General features: G+C 36.0%; 1 protein-coding gene across 2 annotated transcripts in view; it reads right to left on the reverse strand.

The window, feature by feature from the left end:
* LOC131026659 (protein ESMERALDA 1) overlaps positions 1-23,720 on the reverse strand; it is a 169,918-nt gene that overhangs the window by 38,213 nt on the left and 107,985 nt on the right. For both annotated transcript variants that reach the window (XM_057956582.2, XM_057956580.2), the window contains exons 6-8: positions 21,730-21,927; positions 3,794-3,998; positions 3,459-3,626 (exon numbers count right to left, since the gene is read on the reverse strand). In XM_057956582.2, the coding sequence (XP_057812565.2) occupies positions 3,459-3,626; positions 3,794-3,998; positions 21,730-21,927 (571 nt within the window). The remainder of the gene's footprint in view (positions 1-3,458; positions 3,627-3,793; positions 3,999-21,729; positions 21,928-23,720) is intronic.

The raw sequence follows: 23,720 nt of genomic DNA on the forward strand, positions 1-23,720 counted from the left end.
GTTTTACTTTTTACTTTTATGATGGCAAAGATCCTTTGGATATGGATTCAGGCCTCCTTCAGGTCCTTCAAGATATTCATATTCCCTTGATTCATCACCTAGAATAGACAGAAACTTTGTCCAAAGCATCCATCCTTCTAGTGCCTTTTCTCTATCTTTTGTAGGTCCTCGATCTTAAGCTTTTTACAGTAGCAATGTTGAAGCCTAGCATTTATAGACCTCTCAATCAATCTGAGACTTCTCCAGATAGACATAATTGCTTTAAATTTTGCACCCCTTTTTGGCGAGTCCAATCTAAATGCTTTCAAGAAGTTGTAACAATTAATATACAGCACCTCTTTGAAATGTTCTCCTAAACTGAGATACAAAAATCTTGATTGTACAGGCCCTAAAACTGAATGACGAGCTCCTGAGAAAATGTCATTGAGGACATGTTGTACATTCATTCCATTTGAGATCTGGAAAATCAGAAAATCATTGATAAAATACCCCACAGCAACCTAGCAATCCATGTTTAAAGCATTCAATGTGTGATCGGTGCCACCACTTGAGACACAATGGAAGGGCCATTGAGTAGTTAATGCCTAGAAGAAAACATGATGAATAGAACAAGACGGCCTTCACAAGCAAAGCCTGTTTGACAGCTCAAGCAAAGCCTGTTTGACAGCTCACTGTGGAATGAGGTAAAAGCTTTTAAGAAGGCCCTGTGCAAGGTTGTGGCAATCTGGTGTTCATTTTCAATATGCCACTCCTGCAATTGTAGATCTTAAGACGTATGTTTCAGAAGCCCCATGATGATTGTGAATGTCTTATTACACAAATGACATTGCAATTTGGATATGTGATCCCTTCTTTTGAATCGAAATTGTGAAAGTGTGATCCGAATCCAAGAAAAGTTACCTAAACCAACATGGACAGAGTATTTGACTAGGTCCTTGTCACCAGTGCACTGTTTGCGGAATTTACTGAGATGGTGTAGCTTTTCACTTATTTGCCCTGTCATGTTATAATGCATGCAAGTTGTCCTCAGTTCAGGTTGTAGGAAGTGCCAATTGGAAAAGCCAATTCTACAGCAGCATTTTCCTTCCTCCCATGTCCAGCCATAGTAACTGCAACATACACTAGTTGTAACTCATGTAATGTGAGTATTTAGGAGGACAACCCCAATGCTGGAGTGAATGCAACCATTGGTGTTATTTGTGTTCAGGGAAAGTGTATAGCAAATTTCAAAAGACGACACTTCCCCACCTAGATTCAAAGGAAAATTTTCACATATAGACAACTCTTAGATTCAAAGGAAAAGTTGTTGCCAAGAGTTGTCTATTAGCATATTCATATTTGAATAGCTAGACGTTCTATCTTCAATAATGCTAATGTCAATCCTTTCAACTGTTTTGCCCGTGCCTCTGTTCATATAAAAAATTTATTGAAAGTTGATAGTGGATCAATATCTTCTGGTTGCTGTTTTACTAAGGAAGAGGAAAGGTTAATTCAGATTATGAGAATCAAAGTTTCAGAGACCAACATTAATCCAAAGGAAAAACCCATAGATTTTTTCAAGGATTCCTTTCATTTGTTTGTTGACGGTGCTTCCAGGTCAACCCAATTGCTGCTGAAGCTGGGGGAACCATTTTGGATAAGAAAACGAAAATTTTGGTTGAATTTTCTCAGAGATTGGGAAAAGATTCAAACATGATTGAATTTTTGGCTCTCTAGAGGATAAAGAATCATGATTGTGAAGGGGTTCAAAATTGTGAGTTTAAAGTGATTCTTTGCTGACCATAAAGTTTGCGTCAGTTTGGCTTAAGGTGGAGACTCTCTTATTAAACACCATTTTGCAAGAAGTTAAAAATAAAATAAAAATGCAGGGGCTTCCATTTCTTCAGATTTGAACATATCAGAAGGAATTATAGTCAGCTGGCTGATTTCCTTACCAATGAGGTTGCCAAGCTGAGTAACGGATTACTTAGTATCAAAGAAACGGGAATTGCCCAAAATTGTCAAGTTTGGGCGATTCCCAAGTCGAGTGAGGGTCGCCGAGTCTACTAGGCTCGGACTTGGACTCGGACTCGGATGAGTTTGGCCCCAAAAATCGCTGGCTTTGGGAGTCAGGACTCACCAAACTCAGCCGGCGTAAAGCAACTTAAATAATAAAAACACAAAAATAACATGTTTTAAAATGTTTTGTTTTTTTTTGTTTATATTTTGCTTTGCCCCTAGAAGTGAGCTTCATTTCATTCATTTGGCTAAATAGGAGGAGAAAAGTGAGTTGTGAAGAGAAAAAATAGAAAAATAACACCCGATGCCTTTATCAAATAATAAAAGTCTTTTGGCCTCGCGCAGCGCTGCCTCTCGACCCCGCCTTGTATTGCGGCAAGGAGCGCGCCAGGGGCACTGCCCCTAGACCCCAACTTGGAGGCACTACCCCCAAACCCCCATCATAAAATTATGAGGGAAACTGCGCCGATAAAAGTAGGGAAATTTTAACCTCCGAGTCTAATTAGGCTCCATATAACAACATATACTTTCATTTGGTGCATCAAGAGTTGGAAAGGAAGACTTTGCATCTCATTTGATCATATGATGACATGGATTTTTTATTCCATGAGTTTTGCAATATTGTATACATTTGACAATATTTATATATCTATGTTTGTTATTTCCTTCAGCTAAAATTTGCATTTATCCTTATGTGATTGATGTATACTTGTGTATGTAATCAAATTAGCTTCTATTTGATGATGTTATTGTGTCTTTAAGGTGTATTTAATAAAGGGTGCATGAAACAAGGTTTAAATCCTTAAAAATCTCTAAATTTCTTGAGTTTTTCACTTTGCCAAGTCCAGCCGAGTTTCGACTCTGTCCCAAGACAAGTATGCCTCGCCGAGTCAGGTCCGAGTCCCGAGTCCCATTTCTTTGCTTAGTATAAAGTATAAAATGGAACTAGTGTTCAACTCATTCTTGTGCTTTCCTGTTTTGTGATGAATTTTGCTGGTTTTTCCCCTTCCTTTAAGCTCTGCTTTTTAGGTTGAGGTTGGTTGTAATCCTTTTTTTGTTTTAACATATTTCATTTTCTTTAACTAAAAGCATAGTATTGCACTCTAATATTTGAAAATAGGAACTCGAAGTTCCTCAAATGGCTGAATTTCAATTAAACTATTTTACAATACTTTTAAGTAGTAAGTATTGCACAACAATCCTTGTAAGCATCACTTCTTGCCATTTTAATTAATATACATGTGATTTGTTATTACAAATTTAATTCACATATTAATTCCCAACACCAGTGCAAAGGCAGGTAGGATTTGTTTCACTACTTGTCCACCCAAGTTGGGTGGCAAATCACAAATGCATCTTTAAATCAAAGAAACATAGATTAAAAGTTCAATCAATTTAAACAAAAAACTAAAATTAACATCCAAAAACTAACAAAGGAAATGCTGCCTTCAGTGAGAAACCTCTAATGGAGTAAGAGGGCATTTTCCATCCATCCTGATTGCACCAGGCCTAATAACACGCCCAGTTCTGTTAAATTTGCCTCTCCAACCTCTTTCACGTGCATCATCCATTTCTTGCTTTTCTTCCTTCCCTCCATCATAGACACAGCAAGAGAATGCTACCATATCCTGCATTGCATATTAAAATCAGAAATATACAGCTGCTTAGAAAACTGACATTAACATAACATATTCGAGCAAAAATCACTTCAAACTAGCTACTCTTCATTAAAAAAGGTAAACTTTTAATTATTGCTCAAATCAAGAAAAAATCATTGCAGAAAAACTGTGAAAACCTCTTCAAACCGAAGGTGCACAGAAATGTACTTTCCACTACTGTTGGAGCTGTGCTCAACCATACGGTCCACTAATTTATTGGCAAAAGCAGAAATGGGCTCAGAAAACCTTAATGCTTCGTAATCAGCTAGACATCTTAGACGTTGAACCTTCAGCGGAACATCAGGAGACAATCGATTTGCAAATGGAGCAATACGTATGACTCTGCTCATGCAAATAACACCTTTTAGAACCAAAGAAATTAGAATGCAATGGCTTCTTGTTGTACAATATGAATAAGAAACAAACGAATAAAATACAGAGCACCATTGTCGGATTTACTATTAAAATTTAACATAAAAACTCAAATTTTAAAAAATTCTACTGTTCCTTTTTATTGACTTTGACTTGGCATCAATCATGTTTTACATAACTAATAAATTAAGAACGAAATATTATATAGCCCTTCCATTTGTGAAAGCCTAAAAAGAGCTATTTAAAAAGTGCCAGAGTTAAATTCAAGTGTTCATGCAAAGAGGGTAAATCCTTGCCCCTTGGAGCAGTTTCAAATTTTAGCATTTCATTCTAGGGAGAAGAAATGATGTAAAATGTTTGTTCCCTAAAGTAAAATAAATTGCGTTTCTTCAAAATAAAATATAACACAGAAACTATAACTACAGTATCCTCTAATTTGATCTTACAAGAGTAACATCCAAGTCCAATAAGCAGAAAAAGCACCATTAACATAGCTAGAAAGTACCATGTTAATACAGCAAGGGTGATTAACTTCTCTAATCTCAAAAGAAGACCAACAAAATTAGCCCATTCACTATTATAATATAAATTTGACAGCAAATAAGCTGGCAGAAATTACAAGTAAATGTTTGTTGTAGAGCAAAAGAATCAAAAACATCAGTTTATATTAATGTCCATTGATGGCTGAACTATAAAGTGGAAACACTTAAAGTTACAGGCACCAAAGGTACCCCAAAGAGAACTTTTCAAAATGTGAAAGACACATCTTTATACAATAATAAACAAAGTTTTCCAAAAAGAATAGGCAAGCCCAACAATCTTAACAGCTCAGAACTACAAAACTAGCACTTGCACCAGAAAGAGGTGCAAGTGTTACGCCGATAGAAAATTATATATGAATAGAAGATACATTATTTTAATATGCTAGAGAGTACAATTTGATATCTGAATAGAAGATACATTATTTTAAATTAAAATATATTATGTATGAAATAATTTTTTTTTAATACAATTTTGAAATATAATCTGGAACTTAGATTGATGATTTGCTTTCAGTCTTATCATTTTTCACTCTAAATTTTGTTTCATGCCTTTAGTGGTCTATTGGTCTATTTGTTTTGGCTAATAATTTGGCAATTATACACCAAGATTGTAACGAAGAAGCAATGGTTATGCTGATTGTAATTTATATAGAATGTCCTTTAAATTTGAAAGTAGCATTGGATCAATAGAGAAGACAAGAATTTTATAAAAGATCTTTAAAAAATGTTTGTTGGTGTGGTGTAATGTCCCCGATATAATTAAATAATAAATTTAATTACTTTATTGTAAGGCCCCAAACTTATAATAAATATTTTGGGCCCTTTTATTTAATTAGATTAGGTCAGTCTTAGTTGGACGTGTCGGCCCGTTTGTAACCCTTCGGGAAGTTTCCCGGAGCCCATATATATGGCCGAGTTAGTCTTTGTCATAGGTACGTATGAATTTTGGTATTTTCTCTTGCTTATGTGAATTCCAGTTGGAGTTCAGCTTGTCTGTCATTTCGGAGGTGAGAGATCCTCCCTACTTGGCATCCGCAGTTTCGGTGGGAGTCCTCCTCACCCTATTCTGCTTTTGTTCCGAGTTTGTGTAATCTATTGTGCGATCATTATCAATATTATTTCCAATCATTATTAATATCATTTCCTGTGCATGTGCAAATATTCATCATCTACACTGAAGTCTCTTGTGCCTGGAATAATAATAATAATTCATTCCACTAAGTGTCTGAAGGGTTCGAAGGCGGAACTCGGCAAGCATACACCTACCGTACGGCTCTTACCGTACAAACATCCACCGAACGGCCTTGCTCCACACCGTACGGCCTCTACTCAACACCAAACGACCTGCTCCTTATACCACCGTACAGCCTCTGCACCAACTCCACCATACGATGCTGCATTGTACCACCATACAACCTCTGCACCAACACACCGTACAGTCATCCCAACACCACCATACGCCCAACACCATCGGACGGCCAGCACCACCATACGCCCACACCCCACTCGTACAAGATTGTACATATCGTACGGCCTGGCACAGCCTACCGTACGGTTGGCACAAACACCACCGTACGCATTCCTTGTGGTCTTCGCAGCTTGCCGGAGGGGTTTCTATGAGCTGATCGCCTCGGGAACATTACAGTTGGCATGCTAATCTGGGATTAAGTCTGAAACTTTAAGAACTATATTTGAATAATTATTGGATAGGGGTGCTCACTGGAGCATAACTGTCATCTATCATTCAAAATTAAATCATTAATAAGTAATTATTCTTTTGCTTTTATGGATAGAAGTTTGGATATTTCTTAGGATCACTTTTAGGGATGGTTGTTGTCCTTACAGAGAGGCAATTGTTTATCAAGTGTCACATATATAATTAATTGAACCTAAGGACATTAATTGACTCTTCAGCTCAATTTGCATTCCATGATAAGAGACACGAGTTCTTTGCAGTAGGATAGAGGAATTAGAGGAAGAATAAACAAAGATGAGCTTGAGCTCTATTCACATGATGAAAATAGCTTGTTTGAGCACAATACATTCTACGTATTCTATGGGTAGATTTAAAACAATTTTTTATAAGTGCAAGATTTAGGCAAATCTAATATGATTTTTTACAGCTGCAATATGATTGGGGATTTTATGTGATACACTGACTAAAAAATGTTGATTGAGGTCTTTAAATTTCTAAGATAAATGCACTAACACAAAGCATGACCTTGTTCTTAGTCGCTACCTACTACGAATTCTATGACACCTCATTAATAGGCACCTCGGGCTCAAACAACTTTGTGTAATCAAACTTGCACTATGTTTTGTAGGGCTGATGCAACCACATCCAACCAACAAATGATAGTTGATGCAATACATTACCATTAATTACTACTATATTTTTAACATAAGTCATAGGTATACACTATTTTGATTTATTATAGCGTTGGCTTTAAAACATCAATTGTCAATTGTGTTTTGTTGTTAATTTTATATATTATGTGCAAATTTCTATTTTAATATTTTTATATTGTTGTATTCAAGTTGTACCAAAGTTTAAGTAAAAAGAATGTCAAATCTGCTTTCAAAAAAAATTCTTACATACTTGAATGCATTTTACTGATTTTGGATATTGTTTATTACTATATTTGTGAAAAAGGAAAAAGTCTTTTAAAGTCTAATGCTTAATGCATAAAGAAACTAATTGTTCTTATTCTGCAGGATAATTTATAGCATATGCCATCCCATGCTCCTCAATGTGCTTAGATTATGAGGTGTGCATGTGTAGATTTCAGTCTAACAATCCTTAATTGAGTTTTGTACAATTCTATTAAAAAAAAATTAAATCCCTACTTAAAAAATGTCCAAACTTTTTTTGGATAATCTCATAAATTTTATTTTAAAATTTTAATTAAATAGAGTATTAAGTATTTAAGTAACATTGACTAATGCTTTAATGCTCAGATACCGGTTCTTGGGGAAAAACGCTAGGTCCGGGTCCTAGTTCTTGCCTGGTCCTGGTTCGAGCCTGGTTCTCCCTGGGTTCCACCCGGGTCCTGCCTAGGTGGCTGGGTTCTCTGTGGGTCCTAGCAGAGAACCCAGCCACCTGGGCAGGACCCGGGTGGAACCCAGGGAGAACCCAGGTGGACCCGGGAGAACCAAGGGCCGTGGGTTCCCAAAAACGGGGCCCACAGGTCATACAAGTCAAAAAAGTATAACCAAACATGAAAATTATAGGTTCAAAAAGTCAAAAATGTATAAACAAACTTGAATCAGTTGGCAAGACCCACAGAGAACCCCAGGGAGAACCCAGGTGGACCTGGGAGAACCAAGGCCCATGGGTTCCCAAAAACAGGGCCCACGGGTCATACAAGTCAAAAAAGTATAACCAAACATGAAAATTATAGGTCAAAAAAGTAAAAAATGTATAAACAAACTTGAATCAGTTTGAAACTTGAAACTTGAAACTTGAATATTATCTTTTTTGCAAATTATGAATATGATATTACATTTACGATATATGAATATCAGATTATTTATTGGCATTGGCAATTATGGATTTATGATTTATGATTTATTTGTTATCATTTATGTATCATTGTATGGGAAAGTTACATTGTATGTTTCATATTTGTAAGTTTGAAGTTTGAACTGTGAACATATATATAATATATGACATATGTGTGTGTGTGTGTGTGTGTGTGTGTACGGACGAACCCATACCCGTACCCAAGAAAAAAAAAATTGTTGAATCCGAACCTGAATCCGAACCCGAACCGGTAACTTAGCTTTAATGTAATCACATTATTTTACAATTGGTGTGTTGAAATCCATGCGAGTTGAAAAAATAAACTTTCTACCAATGCTATGTTTTTTTATTGGCAGAGAAGAATTTACTGGGAAAAACAATATTTTTTGTCCATTGTTCACAAGAGGCAAATCTACATGCTTGACAAATGTAGCTTTCATAATAACACACAAACATATTCATGTTTTGTTGTCAGTTTAGGCAAATTCATTTAACTATATGCAATATCCTTTCCCCATTTTGACACCTTTTTATTTGCTATTCAATAGCTACTGCCACGTTTTTTTTTATATAAACTCACTCTTCAAATTTTAGCAACGGATTCATTCCTTTTCTAGAGGACAAACCAATTTTCAATCTTCCCTCTTCTCTGCATCTACCCCCTTTAATGCTACTTAAAAATCTTTCTTCTATCAACACATTGGTTTTCACATGATGACTAGTTGCCCTTGGTATTAGATCTACATTAGCAAATTCGTGTAAGGAAAGCTACGTTTGGAACCGAGTGCGATCCGGGTCCAAGTTTGCCCCTGGGTTCGTCCAGGGTCAGGCTTGGGCACCTAGGCCGGACCCTTGACAAACCCGGAGGTACTCAGCACTGTGGGTGCTCGAAAAAGGGTCCCACACTAAAAAAAAATAACATTTAGAACTTAGAAAAGCTCTATTTACCCTAATTTCACCCTATCTATCCTTCCTTTTGGTCATTTCTCTCATTTTTCATTACAAAGCTTGCATTTTTCACCATTTGTTTCCTCCAAGCTTGTTTTGAAGGTTGCTGCATTTTTCTTCGAAGGTGAAGGCTACGGAGGAGATACACACCAAAGGCTTAAGAATCATTGGAGAAGGAAGATTTGGCCATCAAAGGTGAGTGAATCTTCAGTTTTTTCAAAAAAATTCAAGTTTTTTTTATTTTTTTAAAGAAGTTTTGAATATTTTTTTAAACTAATGCATAATAACAAGTTATAATGCCGGATTTTTTCAATTCTTTTTCAATAATGTTTTCCATTTTAGGTTAATTATTCATATATAATGGCTAGAAGTGGAAGTTCTAGTTTGGTTGCCTGGGGTTGAAATGAAGACGGTGCTTATAAAAATGATGCAAGTTCACCACTTTGGCATTATACAACAATGACTAAGAAAATGTCTAGTCGCAGGAGTTTTCTTTGGCAGTGTAACCAATGCGGCATAGAACATATGACCTCATACTATCAAGTGAAAGGTCACTTATGTGCCATCCCTAGACATGGAATATAAGATTATCAAGGGCCATATGGCAAAGGGGTGCCACAAGATCTGATCATGGATCATATTAAACAAGAGGAAGCCTACATGAAAAGCAACAAATCAAAGACTAATCATCCTCTTGCCAAGAAAATCTTGAAGAGGCCTTCCAGTGGCTTGACACAACCGGATAGTCCACATCCTTTGATGCCAACGTCGCCACCTTCTAAACTAGAGAATGTTGAGGTTAGACGAAAAAGAGGCCCATTGGATAGGGCCTTCAAAAATGAAATCAAAGAGGTTGCAGAGCAGAGCATTGCTTGTTGCATTTATCACAATGGGCCTCCTTTCAACATTGTTAGATCATCGTATTAGTCAGAGATGGTGAATACCATTTGCAATACACCTCCTAATTATGTTAGTCTTCGGTATGAAAAGGTGTGAACCACCTTATTAGCAAAGGACAAAGATTCAGTGGAGACATCATTGAGAGTGATCAAGGTACATGGCCGAAAACAGGTGTGTCCATCATTTCTGATGGATGGAAAGACTGCAAAAATAGGCCATTGATCAATGGTATAGCAATGTCCCCTAAAAGAGCGATGTTTTTGAAGGCAATGGATTGTGAGAGGCAAGTAAAAGATGCAAGTTTCATTGCCAATATCCTCAAAATCCATTGACATGGTGGGGCCTCAAAATGTTGTCCAAGTCATTACAAACAATGGTAAAAATTGTAGGGCAACTGGGTCTATAGTGGAGGCTACATATAATCGCATTTTTTGGACACCATGTGCAGTCCACTCACTCAATTTAATCTTGCAAAAGATTGGTACACAAATTGACTAGGTCAAACAAGTTTACACTGAGGCCAAGGAGGTTCAAATGTTTGTGACTAATCATCACATGTCACAAGCCATATTCAAGACCTCCTCCAAATTGGAGTTGTTGAATGTAATTTAAATTTTATTTTTTAATTTTTTTAGTTTTTATTTTGAATAGTTGATATATGACGTGTATTTTTGTTTTGCCATGTCAGGTTGCCGAAACACAATTTGCATCTCACACAATCATCTTAAGATGACTTGTGAAGGTGCAAGAGGCCTGGAGTGCTATGGTCATCAACACCTTGTGGAGTGTATGGAGGTAGTCAAACCCAAAAAGAGCCCAAAAAGTAAGAGCATGGATTCTTCATGATGAGTGGTGGGATCATGTGGAATATATTTTGAGTTCCGCTGAGCCCATCATGAACATGATTAGGTATGCAGATTCAAATCGCCCATGTTTGGGTGAAATTTATTATGGCATGGACTCCATGGTGGAGAAAATAAGAGCAATAATAGATTTCAAGTTGGACACAAATCATTCAACACTTACATTTGATTTCAAGTTGTATCAATACGACTTGTCATTCACCATGCATGGCTTGGACACAAATCCCTTGTAAATTTTTATCACAAATGACATCAATCGCAGCATGGCATATTGAGTTGTACTCATTGGGATCGATGGCATTGAAAACTTAATGAAGAACCACATTTGGAGCATTTTGATACATAGGAGGTTGAACTCGCCACCCATGACAATTGAATAAAGGTCACAAATACAACTAAGACGAACTTCTTGCAATGGTTGGATAGGCGAAGTGCTAATTTATAGTTTTTGTGTACTTTGAGAGACAACCATCTCTAAACAAACAATACATAAAGGCATTGGCAAGGGGGCTAGAGGCCACTCAACAAGCTTTCATATGGGGTATCAAGTGCATCTCAGAGATACACTTGCCAAAGGGCTTTGAAAAGAAGACTTAGGATGGATTGTTGGTACTTGGCCATATGGGGTTGGGCACTGGTGCTCCTCATCCTCTCCCATCATTCCACTGGCACATTTCTAAGCCACTGTGGCTCACAAAGTACCCTTCTAGAATGTCGTGCACCATTAGCTGGTGCGACTTTATGTGAAAAGTGTAAAAACGTTTCATTCCTCAAGGTCAAAAGAGAGGGTAGGGTTTCTTCATGGCACAAGCTCCTTCGAACATATTGAAGAAGCAATAGCTATAAGTAAGCACCAATGCAGAAAATATACTTGCAATTAGTTCGTAGTGGTAGGCATTTCTAGCACCACATTCATGAACAGATTCAATACAAATTTAATAACCACAAGATTTGGTATAGTAGATTAGAAGAGGAAAAAGATGGAAAATTCCAAGTTTGAGATAAGGAATTCCAAGATCAAGTCAAAAAATGCAAAACCTTCAAAAATGCACGATTTGTTTTGAGGAAATTGGATGGATTTGCAAAATCCATGAAATCATAAAATCCACAACAAGGTAAAACCAACAAAAAAAATTTATGAATTTGGAATTTCCTTGCAAAATTCGTAAGTCTCAAAATCCATGAAATTTTTTATGAGTTTGGATGTAGTTGCAAAAAAATCCATGACTAGCCAAAATCCACAATTTTTTTGAGGAATTTGGATAAACATGCAAGTGATGGAAAAAAAATGCAAGGCAAAGGCTGAAATTCACTTGGAATTCATTGACTACATGCATAGAAAATCCATGAACAAGTGCAACCTTCGCTTGGAATTTCCTTGCAAAATCCCCAATTTTTTTTAGGAAATTGGATGAAATCCATGAATTTTTTGGAGAAAATGAAGAAATCCATGCTCTCTCAAAATCCACTACCACCTAAAATCCCCGATTTTTTTGAGAAATTTGGAAGAAATCCACATGCAAGGTAAAATCCCACCAAGAAAATCAGATCTATGGCAAAAAATTGTATGGCAATGCATGAAAAATAGTGAAATTTTTGTTCCAACGAAATGGTTGCTCCAACTTGTTTATATAGCCCTTCAAAACATGTGAAACAAGGTGAAATCCATAAAGGAAAAGGGTCGACCTGAATGCAAAACATGGATTCCCTCCAAAAAAATTCAAATTTCAGAATGCAAAAGCCTAAATCAAGAGGGCCAACCTAAGTAAAGGGAGATTTGCAAATTTGGAAAACAAAATAAACCTCACATAACCGACCTTCTTTGCAAATAGCCTTTGAGCGCCTCTATATACAAGGGCAAAGAAGTCATTTCAAAGCAGATTCAAAACGAATTCAAATCAGAATAATTCCAGCAGTTCTGTAATGTCCCTAGTTTGAAATATAATTTAATAACAATAATAAATAATAATAAAATTAAAATAAAAAAGAATAAAAATAAAAAATTAAATTGAAATATAAATGAATATAATCAAATATAATTAATTAAATTTAATTAAGTTGATGAATGGTCAAAAGACATAGAAGGAAAAGTTGTGACTCCTTCAAAAAATAAGATATAAAAGGGAGAAGAGAACCTCATTTGAGAGGGGGACAATGTGAAAATCAGAAGTGCAGATCTGATTTAAATAAGAAGTGCAGATCTGATTATGAAAGGTTGTGTCCCTTTCAAATGGCAGAAATAATGAAGAGTTGCACTCTTTCAAAGGGTGCTAATGGTGAAAGGGTGTATCTCTTGCCAAAGGGCATACATGATGAAGAGGTGTGACCTCTCCCTCACATTGAGAGATATAAAGGAAAGGAATCAAAAGGATCCAGGAGATCACCATCGATTAGATCAGATCAAATCAGATTAGAACTGTTTATAAGTTACAGGCAGTAATATCCTTGCTCTTGGTGGTATGCATGAGGATGTGCTTAATATGTATGCTGCCTGGTGATGTTCTTATGCAAAATTTAATACTAATATTAATATAGACTGCAATATGTATGACAGTCATACTTAATTTTACATATATTAATAATACACGAGAAGTTAGCATACTTATAGTCTTAATCATGTTATTACTGTCAGTATTTAAGAAGATGGGAATGAGATGTTTCCAAGACGGGCAATCTAAATCCAGACAATAGGGTGATTCCCAAGAGAGGGTGGGGATCAGCGTCCCGAGAACCTTGAGGGATAGCGTACCAAGATAGGGTAAGGGCTTGGATCTGTAAACTTTGAAGAAACCTATTGTATCTGGTATCTAAGCGCTTGGGTAACATTCACATCCTCTTCTTCCTTAAAACTGAAGTAGTAACAAAGTTTGACACTTGCATTAAGAATTTTGGATGTATGATAGATGGGCAAGTTACTTATTAATAAATTAATGGAATATCACTTATTTGATTCATATTAAGAAAGCATTGTCTACTAATCAATTAAGTTTAAGTCATAAGTACTTTGGAATAGGTTAATTATGGTTAAAACAAGCCTAAACCTAGTAGGGGACATTACAAGTTCAAAGGAGTGAATTTGGGAGCAGAGCAGAGGAACAATTTCCAACAGAAAGGTGTGAATTCAAGTGCATGAAATCAGATTCCAGACTGAGTATTGAATAAGGAGATGGCGAACTTTGTCCAAGAAGCAAATCAGAACTGAAAGGAGGCAAATTTTGAAGGAAATATCAACTGAGTTGAGCGAAAATTGCAGCATTTTCCAGACCTGAAGTATCATTTCTAGAATTTCCAAATTTGAAAGTGATAGTTCCAGATTTCTGAAGAGAAAAATCAGTTGTTTATGTACAGATCTGAACCATTTCTTCTCCACCTTATGCAATTCCAGATTCAAAACCTCATTATTTCCAGATTATAAGGGTTTGTGAAACAATTTTATGATTTTTTTATGATATTGTACAAATCCAAATGAATTTATCCCTTTAGGCTATAATTCGTTTCACAAATTCTCCTTGAAGATTGATTGTCATGAAAATTTGTAAGTTCTTCAAGGTGAATTAGAAATGCAAGATTTTAACTTTCATTTTCTTGCATTTCACTTAAGGAATTCCGGAATTAACATTGACGTTTTATCCACAATTTTAATCCAAGGAATTCTCTTTCTTTTTCAAGATTCATGCAAGGAAGCAAATGGAATAGGATGAAAAGACAACAATGTGAAGGAGCTCAAAGTCATAGATGTCCGAGGAGGATGGTGAAACATGAAGAAAAACACTTCACGGTGATGACAATAAAAACATTACAAAATGGAGGATACAACTACGACAAGATGATCAAGGTCAAAGTTATCCAAGAGGAAGATGCCAAAGGATGGCAAATATGAAGATTAAATGCGAAAGATAAGATCAAGGAGAGCATTTTGATGTTTTAGAAGAGTTAATCAAAGTTAGAAACTCATCTGATGGAGATATGAAGGATGGAACTTCTTTATGATAATATAGAATTGGAGTTGAAACAAAGAAGCTAGATGACGAAGAAGAAAGTTGACAAGGCGTATAAGAGCTGAGGTGGCATCTATTCATCTCAACCAATCAAATTATTCAGGGTAAACATGTCCAGATTCATCGAACATGACTCCTACAATGAAGGAAATTGGCATGTGGAGTTACATTTAATATGATGTTACAACTCATTTTTCACTGGTCATTTCCCTAAAAGGACATACATTCAAAGTTGTGTAATTTCCTCATTGGATTACATTAAATGTATGAGATGTTAGTTATAACTAACCCCACCTTAGGGTTTTATTGTTTAATCGTAGCCATTGATTTAGAATCAATCTAGGCCCTTCATTTTGTAACTCAAAGTCTGTAAAAGGCTTGACCTTTTCATTTGTAAAGGTTAATAGAACAGCAACAGGAATAATAGCAATAGTTGGAGGAGATCAGAAATTGTTGCCAAGACTATGTCAAAATCAATATATAATTTTCATTGAAGATATGGTGGATCTTTGTATGGGTTTCAACATTTTGCATGGTTTCTACTTCTCAAGTTTTAGTGAAGTTCATTGATTTTAATGGAGAAATGTGAAGATATTTGACAAATTCTTTGGATCATACCATTTATAGTTTGTTGATTGCAAATTTCAGCGTATGGATAGTTTGAACCTCATTTTGGCAATAGTTCGATTGTGGATGTTTATTTGGATTGCGTTAGCATTGGGTATTTGGATGGATGTTTATAATATGAAAATCTTTCACTATCTTTGGAGATTGCACCAGTTTTGTGTAGTTGTTGTCATCATGGCAAAGCAAAGCTTGATTTAAGGAAATTGTCTATCTAAAGCACTATCTATTATCATCATTGTTCATTGGTCTTAGATTAGTTTCTTTATCTTTTATCCTTTTGATCTCTGTTTGGTAGAAGTTTAAGTTAGTTTAGGAGGAAAGAATCACTTAAATTGCATTATCGGATGTTCAAGTTTCAGCTGCATTATAGAAGTGAAAAGTGTATGTCCCTTTGTGTAAACAGCAAATCACATCATTTCACTGAATCTATCCATTGCAACGTCAAGACCTGACAATAGGAACCTTGAGGTTACCTTAATCGATCACATTGTTTAGCAGTTGAGGTTTCCATGTTCAAGAGTGGATAGAATACTTGGTATTTTATTCTATCTTGGAGAGTGTCACAAAACACCCATCAACAAAACCCTCCTGATGTTGTTCATGGTGATGATTTCAAAGCCCTTAGAAGGCAAATAGAGACATTACAAGAAGAGCTATGCAAGGGTATTGAAGAAAGAAGAGAACGTGAGAGCGAAGATGAATCTTCAAAGTTCAAACACTTCTAGTCAGTCAAGTGGTGGACAAAATGCAACAGCAATAGTAGCAAATCACCCATTATTGGTTCCACTTTCAAGGATTGGAAAGAGAGCGAAGATTGAAGTCCCAACATTTTGTGGGAATTTAAATCCAGAAGAACTCATAGATTGGATAAATGAAATGGAAGAATACTTCAAATTTGAGGAAGTTGAAGACCCAGATAGAGTAAGATTTGCAAAGACAATTGAAAGGACATGCAAGCATTTGGTGGAAAGAAATACAGTTAGAAAGAGGTAGGAGAGGAAAGGAGAAGATCACCAAGTGGGATAGGATGGTAGAGAAAATGAAAAGACAATTCATTCCAGTAGATTATGAATCGTATTTGTTAAAGAAATGCAAAGTCTAAAACAAAGAGGAAGATTTGTGAAGGAGTACATTGAAGAGTTTCATAGAGTTTTGATCCAAACACAACATTCTGAGGCTAGTAAGGATAAGGTAGCACGATATATTAATGGATTGAGACCAAGTATTCAAGGCAAATTGAGTTTGATCAGAATTTACACTATGGAAGATGCATACCAATTTGCATTAAAAGTTGAAGAAAAGCTGAATAAGAACTTTGAAAGCAAACAAAAGGGATGAGGTAGATTGTATGAAGAGCAAAATAAAGATAAAATCAGAATAATGAGGGCTATAGCAGCAGAAAAAATCATAAAATTGATGATTCAAACCATCCTTGTGATCAAAATTCAAAGTAAGAGGAAGATATGCAAAGGATCTAGAAAAGGAAATTACAAAATCACTTGTTTCAGATGTGGAGAACATAGAGCTTATGAGCCAATGCTCGAGTTGCACATATTCATGAAGATGCTAAGTCTTCACATTCTTAAAGATGTAGAAAGTGGAGAAGCACTTGTTACAAGAAAAGCCCTGATGAACGAGGGAAAAGAACCAAGTCAAAGGAAAAGTTTATTTCAAGAAAGTTAAGTGTGAAGGTAAAGAATGCAACGTTATTATTGATGGTGGAAGTACAGATAATCTTGTTTTTGAAGAAATGGTAAATAAGTTGCAATTGGAAAGGAGAAAAGACCCGCATCCATACAATATTGCTTAGTTGCAGGATGATCATAAAGATTTGGTAAAGGAACAATGTTTGGTATAATTTAAGATTGGAGATTATCATGATGAAGTTTATGTGATATAATGTCAATGGATGTTTGTCACATTAAAAGACCATGGTAGTTTGATAGGTGTGTGGTACATGATGGGTATGAAAACACATATACCTTGACAAAGGATGGAGTTCATCACAAGTTGAAGCCCTTGAATAAGGAAGAAGTAAAGGTATGTAATAACACTGGAAATTGTTTGGTTAATGGAGTTAAACAGTTAGTGAAAGAGGACGAGGATGAAGATAATGATTTACTAATGCAAGTTGCAGCAGTGTTGATTGCGTTCAGAAAGGGTAGAGTGAAAGTTTCAATGGAGAAAGAAAAGGTCAAATCTGATTTTTGAGACAATTTTGTTGAAGCTGATCTACTTGAGGATGATAAGATTAGAACAAAAGAGGATATTGCGGCAATGATTTCATTGGAAGATGAAGGTACAGTTGAAAGTGAGGAAGTAGATGAGCAAGTGAAAGTTGAGATCTTTGATGATCTTTTGTTTGATAAAGAGATTGGTGAAAATGAAGATCTTATGATTGATAGTTTGTTGCGGGAATATGGGAAAGATGAATCTCTTGTTTATTTTGCTAACATTGATGTGAATGTAGAGGGGAAAAAATTTGCATCTGAAATTGTCCTTTAAAAGTCATGGGGAAAGAAGAACACTATTTTAAGAGAGAATGATGATAAACAAATTGTTGCAGCAATGACAGAGAAAGAGGCGATGAATGAATTTCATTATTTTATTGAAGAAGAGGAAATTGATGCTTATGATTTTCCAGAATTTCACGGTGCCTATTGGTGGAAGTTGGATAACATGAAAAGAGGGAGAAAGAGAGGAAAAATGAAAGATGGAAGAGACATCAAGTCGGAAATAAACGTGGGGAAGAATATTCAGGCAAATAAGGCAGAGAGATGGATCCAGGACAAGCATAGAATCTATAAATATTTATGAATTTCACTTATGAAACATTTCAATCTATCTTGGATGTTTGATGCAAGAGCATCCATGGTCAAAGGGGCTATCCTCATCAACCAAAAATATGTTGAATTTGATTTCTCGAAGGTTTTTTTTGTTGTAGAATAAAAGAATTGTAATAAAAGGCCAATACTATATTAAATATTTGTGGCCATAGTTTTGGAGGCAAGTTTGACTAGGTGGTTCAAATTTGAGTTAGCATATTCTATTTCAAACCTGGAATATACTTTTTTGGGTGTGATTCCATAGGAGTTACCATTATGGGACCACTCATATTTTCCCTCTTAAATGATATTTATTCAAAATGGATGCCAAGGAGTTATCGGTTACTTTCTAATTTGGGGATCCTATTGAGTGGAGTGAGTGGCCTAGTTGACCAATATTATTAGCAGGTTTTGAGGTGGAGTTATAAATGAATCCATTGTCATTTAATGCAATTTCTAAATGGGAAATCAGATTCCCTGTTGTTTTAGGCATGAATTTTTAGCTTGGGTTATCAAACCATAGTTGGAGATAACTCAGATGGAGTAGTACTCTCATTATTTTCATTTCTTGACTTAGAGATTTGTGGGTTTTGAAGGTGCAGAAGCAAGGAAGGAAAGGGAAATCAGATTTGAGATGGTATATGCTGTTGTAGCTTATTTTTGCAGGTTTTGAAGACTCTGAATCAGATTTGCATATCTAAATGTGAAGCCAATAGGCTAAGAGATTGTAATCAGCTTATGTTTTTATTTTTCAAAAAAAAATTCTATATTTTGTCATGTATATTTTAGATCAAATTTCTTGTGTGTTTGCCGATTATTTTAATCGAGGTTTCAAGCGAGAGAATTCCCCTGCATCACAATCTTTTGCAATATTAAATTGAGTGAGTGGACTGCACATAGTAAAAAAAATGTGAGTACATGTAGCCTCCACTATAGACCCAACTGCCCTATAATTTTTAGCATTGTCTGTTATGACTTGGACAACATTTTCAGGCCCCACCATTTCAATTAATTCTATGAAGATATTGGCAATTAAACTTGCATTTTTTACTTGCTTCTCACAATCCACTGCTTTCAAAAACATTGCCCCTTTAGGGGACACTGCTATAACATTGATCAATGGTCTATTTTTGCAATCTTTCCATCCATCATAAATGATGGACACACCTATTTCAGTCCATGTATCGTTCATCACTCTCAATGATGTCTCTACTAAAGCTTTCTCATTCGCTAACAAGATGGTTCAAACCTTTTCATACCCAAGACTAACATAATCAAGAGGTGTATTGCAAAAGGTATTCACCATATCCCACCAATAAGGTGATCTAACAATGTTGACAGAAAGCATGTTGCCATAAATACAACAAACAATGCTCTAGTCTGCAACCTTTCAGATTTCATTTTCGAAGGCCTTGTCCAATGGGCCTCATCTTTCGTGAAACTAAAACATTCTCTTCTTCAAAAGATGGTGGCATTGGCATGAAAGGATGTGGACCAGCTGGTTGTGCAAATCTACTAGGAGGTTTTTTGTGAGTTTTTATTGGCAAGAGGATGTGCAAGAGCCTTTGATCTATTACTTGTCATGTAAACATCCTCTTGTTCTTTAAAATAAGACAATATTAGATCCTTTAGCAACCCTTTCTTATTTGTCCCCGAACAAACTTCTATTCCTTGTAATGGGATGACACATAAGTGAGCTTTCACTCAGAAATATGAGCTCTTATACTCTTTAACAATGGTTACACCGCCAAAGAAACCCCCTCCACCAAGAATTTGCTGAACCATTATTGTATGTTCCCAAAGAGGCGACACTACATCAAATTTAAACGAACTTTGTTCATTTCGGGCAACCAAACTAGCACTTCCAACCATTCTATATGAACCTAAAATAAAAATTATTACAAACTAATAACGCTGCAATTGAAAAAAAAAAATTTTAAATCAGCATTATAAGCCCTTATTATGCATAAAAGGTTCAAAAAAATATTCAAAACTTACCAAAAACATATTTTTCAAAAAAAACTTGTAAAAATCTTGAAAAAATTATTGAAAACTTGAAAATAAATGAAAGATTTACTCACCTTTGATCACTAAATCTTCCTTGTGCAATGATTCCTAAGCTTTTGGTGTACATATTAATCCTTCGTAACCTTCACCTTTGAAAAAAAACTAAACCTTCAAAACCCAAAAATGGCAGTTTGGAGGAAAAAAATGGTTTTATTAGTGCTTTGTATTTGTGAAATGACTTCCAAACACCAAACAGATGAAGTTTAGGGTAAATTCATGCTTTGGGGGCATCAATGAATAAAAAATATGTTTATTTTGTTTAAAAAATCCTTTCTTGAGTGTCCTAGGTCATGGGTATGTAGGGAGTTAAGCTGGCCGCTTTTCCCAAAAGGAGCACCTATTCAAGAAACCACTACCATCCCAATTAAGGGTCTCACAAGAAGTTGTTAAACCATGTCATGAATCCCAAGGGGATATGCTAGACACGTTTCAACAATCCACCCTCAACATTACCCGAGGGGATTCGAACCTATGACCCTACTCTGATACACTTATAGGGAGTTGAGTTGGTCATTTTCCCCAAAAGGAGCACCTATTCAGGAAACTGTTGCCATCCCAATTAAGGATCTCACAAGAGGCTAGTAAACCATGTCATGAATCCCAAGGGGATATGCTAGACACATTCCAACAAAATACGCCTAGGTATGTCCCAGGTTCACCCACGGTACTACCCAAGTCGTGGGTATGCCTTGGACGTTTTGGGTTCACCCAAGGTATAGCTCGAGGTACTACCTAGACGCCTAGGCAATACTGTGGGCAAATCCGAGGGTGTACCGAAACCGGACCACACCAAGACCTAAACCAACACCTGCAAGGAAGGACCCGATAACACAATACATATCATATTTATGGGTTGTTGTATTCACAAATGATGTAATATTGTACTCTTTTTATATTTCAATCTAATTGAAAACATTTCAATGTTTTACAAACTCATTTATTAAGAAATTTAAGTATATTTTTTAGTTGCCAAGTTTTCTCAAATTTCTGCCCAAGTCACCAAGTTTGAGTCAAATTTCTGTCTAGCGAATCTTGCAAAGAGACAAAATTTTAAAATGAGTAAAACTATCATTCCTAGCAGTACAAAAGGATATATACCATGCCTTGCAGAATAAAGTGCCTGTACTGCAAGAATCTTTCTCAAAAATGAATAAACTTTTACGATCATATACAAAGCATAGATTTATGTATCAACACTGAAGTTATGATTTACTTGTAACTAAAAATAACTGAAAAAGATTTCCACCACATGAAACTATAGGAATTCCAATGCCATAATACATAGATTTGGGCTGCTTAAATATTTCAAACCTGCAGCTCAGTTTTAATATAATCAGCTGTCACTAATTATTCTTAAGATTAAACTAAATAAATCAAGAATAGACAAATATGAAAGCATATTGCATACCCATTCTCGATCAATTTTGGAAGAACTTTTTCCAAATAGTAACCAACAGGAGACCAAGCTTTAACCCTGAGGTTAAGGATACTGCTCATATTGTAGTTGAACCTCTCCATTACAGCTTCCGGAAGCTTCCTCACCACCCTCACATCATTTCTAAGTGTATTGATGAAATGCTCCTCATCAAATATATCTCTAAACTTGCTGCAATACATCAGAAAGATAGAGAATTAATGGCCATAAATATGCCATTGACACAATCAAAACAAGAAAACAAGATATCATTGCTTATACAAATGATGGAACGAATGAATGATAATGTCCAAAAAATATGTAATCCTGTATTTTCTCTTAAAATGATCTTTGTGTTTGGATCACAGTTCTTTATAGACATTCTAGAAAGATCTGGTACTGCACAACCCAGACTGAAAGACTATTCCACTGCTATCACATATATGAAAGACAAACTAATCTCCAGCAAAGAGCATAAACAAAACAATAAACAGTCTACTTCAGAAATTGCATAGGACAACAAATAATGTAGCATCATACAGCTTATCAAAGGCACTGTATATGAGCCCAACAGATTCAGGTTTAACAGTGGGGAATTAAGAATTTTAACACCATGGACCCAAGATCAAATCTCATCAGACAGACCACCCCTTGAGTTGGCTATGGAGACACCTAGATGTATGGGTCACACTTATAGCAATGCATGGACCAAAGCCTACCCCTATGTTTCACCATTAGGCACCTTGAGGTACGTTGAGTGTAACCATATTAAGGAACCAAGCTCACTTCCATGTCTTCTCTGACATGCCCAACAATATACCCCAAATTTTAATGGAAGATTACTTCATTGATTTAACGATTATAATAAAATGTGATATGGAATATGATGTTTCAAATGATGGAGTGTATGAACAGGCAAGCAGAACACCAAAAATCTTGATGGGATGGGGAAATAGTCCTATTTGGCCGAACTAACCGAACTGGTAGGGAAATAATCAGCTGAAGTGTAACCATATTAAGGAAGTAGGCCCACTTCCATGTCTACTATGAGATGCCCCACAATTTACCCAAACTTATTTGGAAGATTACTTCACTGATTAAACATTTATAATAAAATGTGATAGGGAATCCGATTTTTCAAATGATGGAGCATATGTACTATGAACAGGCAAGAAGGGCACCAAGAATCTTGATGGGAGAAGGGAAATAGTCTGATTTGGCCAAACTGGCAGGCTTTTATAGCTGAAGTGAGCAAACTCGGTTAATAAGCAGGAGTGCCACTAGAACAACAGAAGAAATCAGGGCAGGGTTGGTAGATTTGTGAGCAGAATGAATGGAGAAGAAATGGTTGCAACCATGAGAGAGATGAAGGAAAGCAAGTTTGAGTCAAAAAGGCAGGAATCAGACTAGGCACAACAACCTGCATTGCATAGGTGCAAGCAGCATTAAAAGGTAGAATGATCACAGGGATAGTGTTTCACTCTTTAACTGCAAGTGGCCAATGACAACTAGGGCAGATCATACCCATGGATAATGGAATTAAGGTCTCCCTTAAGTTTTCATAACCTGGATTGGAGGTGCTTAGGATCTATTTAGATGACAGTACACTCAAAGTCAAGGTCTTTGCACTCAGTGATGAACCTTTGATTTGCAAATTCTAGAAGTTTTGGAAAGTAAGGAGCGATCTCCTACATTGGGTCTTGTTGGTGTACGTTTTATCATATACCGAACATTAGAATAAAATATCCAAGGATACTCTATCCTCTACTAGACAAAATCACTACTTGTGCCAAGATTGCGAGAAAAAACACAAGGCGACTCCAAGGTCTACATGTGGAAACGGGCGACTTTATGTTGGATAGCTTCCTTGGTTATGTATGCTGAAATACAAGGGGGACTTACGCTTGACAACTATCATTCACAAGCCAGGACTTAGATGAATTTAACAATGAGCGCTCTCTTTGCTTCTTTTTGGATTTTCAGAT

Source organism: Cryptomeria japonica, chromosome 11, assembly GCF_030272615.1.
Source record: "Cryptomeria japonica chromosome 11, Sugi_1.0, whole genome shotgun sequence".
Taxonomy (NCBI): Eukaryota; Viridiplantae; Streptophyta; class Pinopsida; order Cupressales; family Cupressaceae; genus Cryptomeria; species Cryptomeria japonica.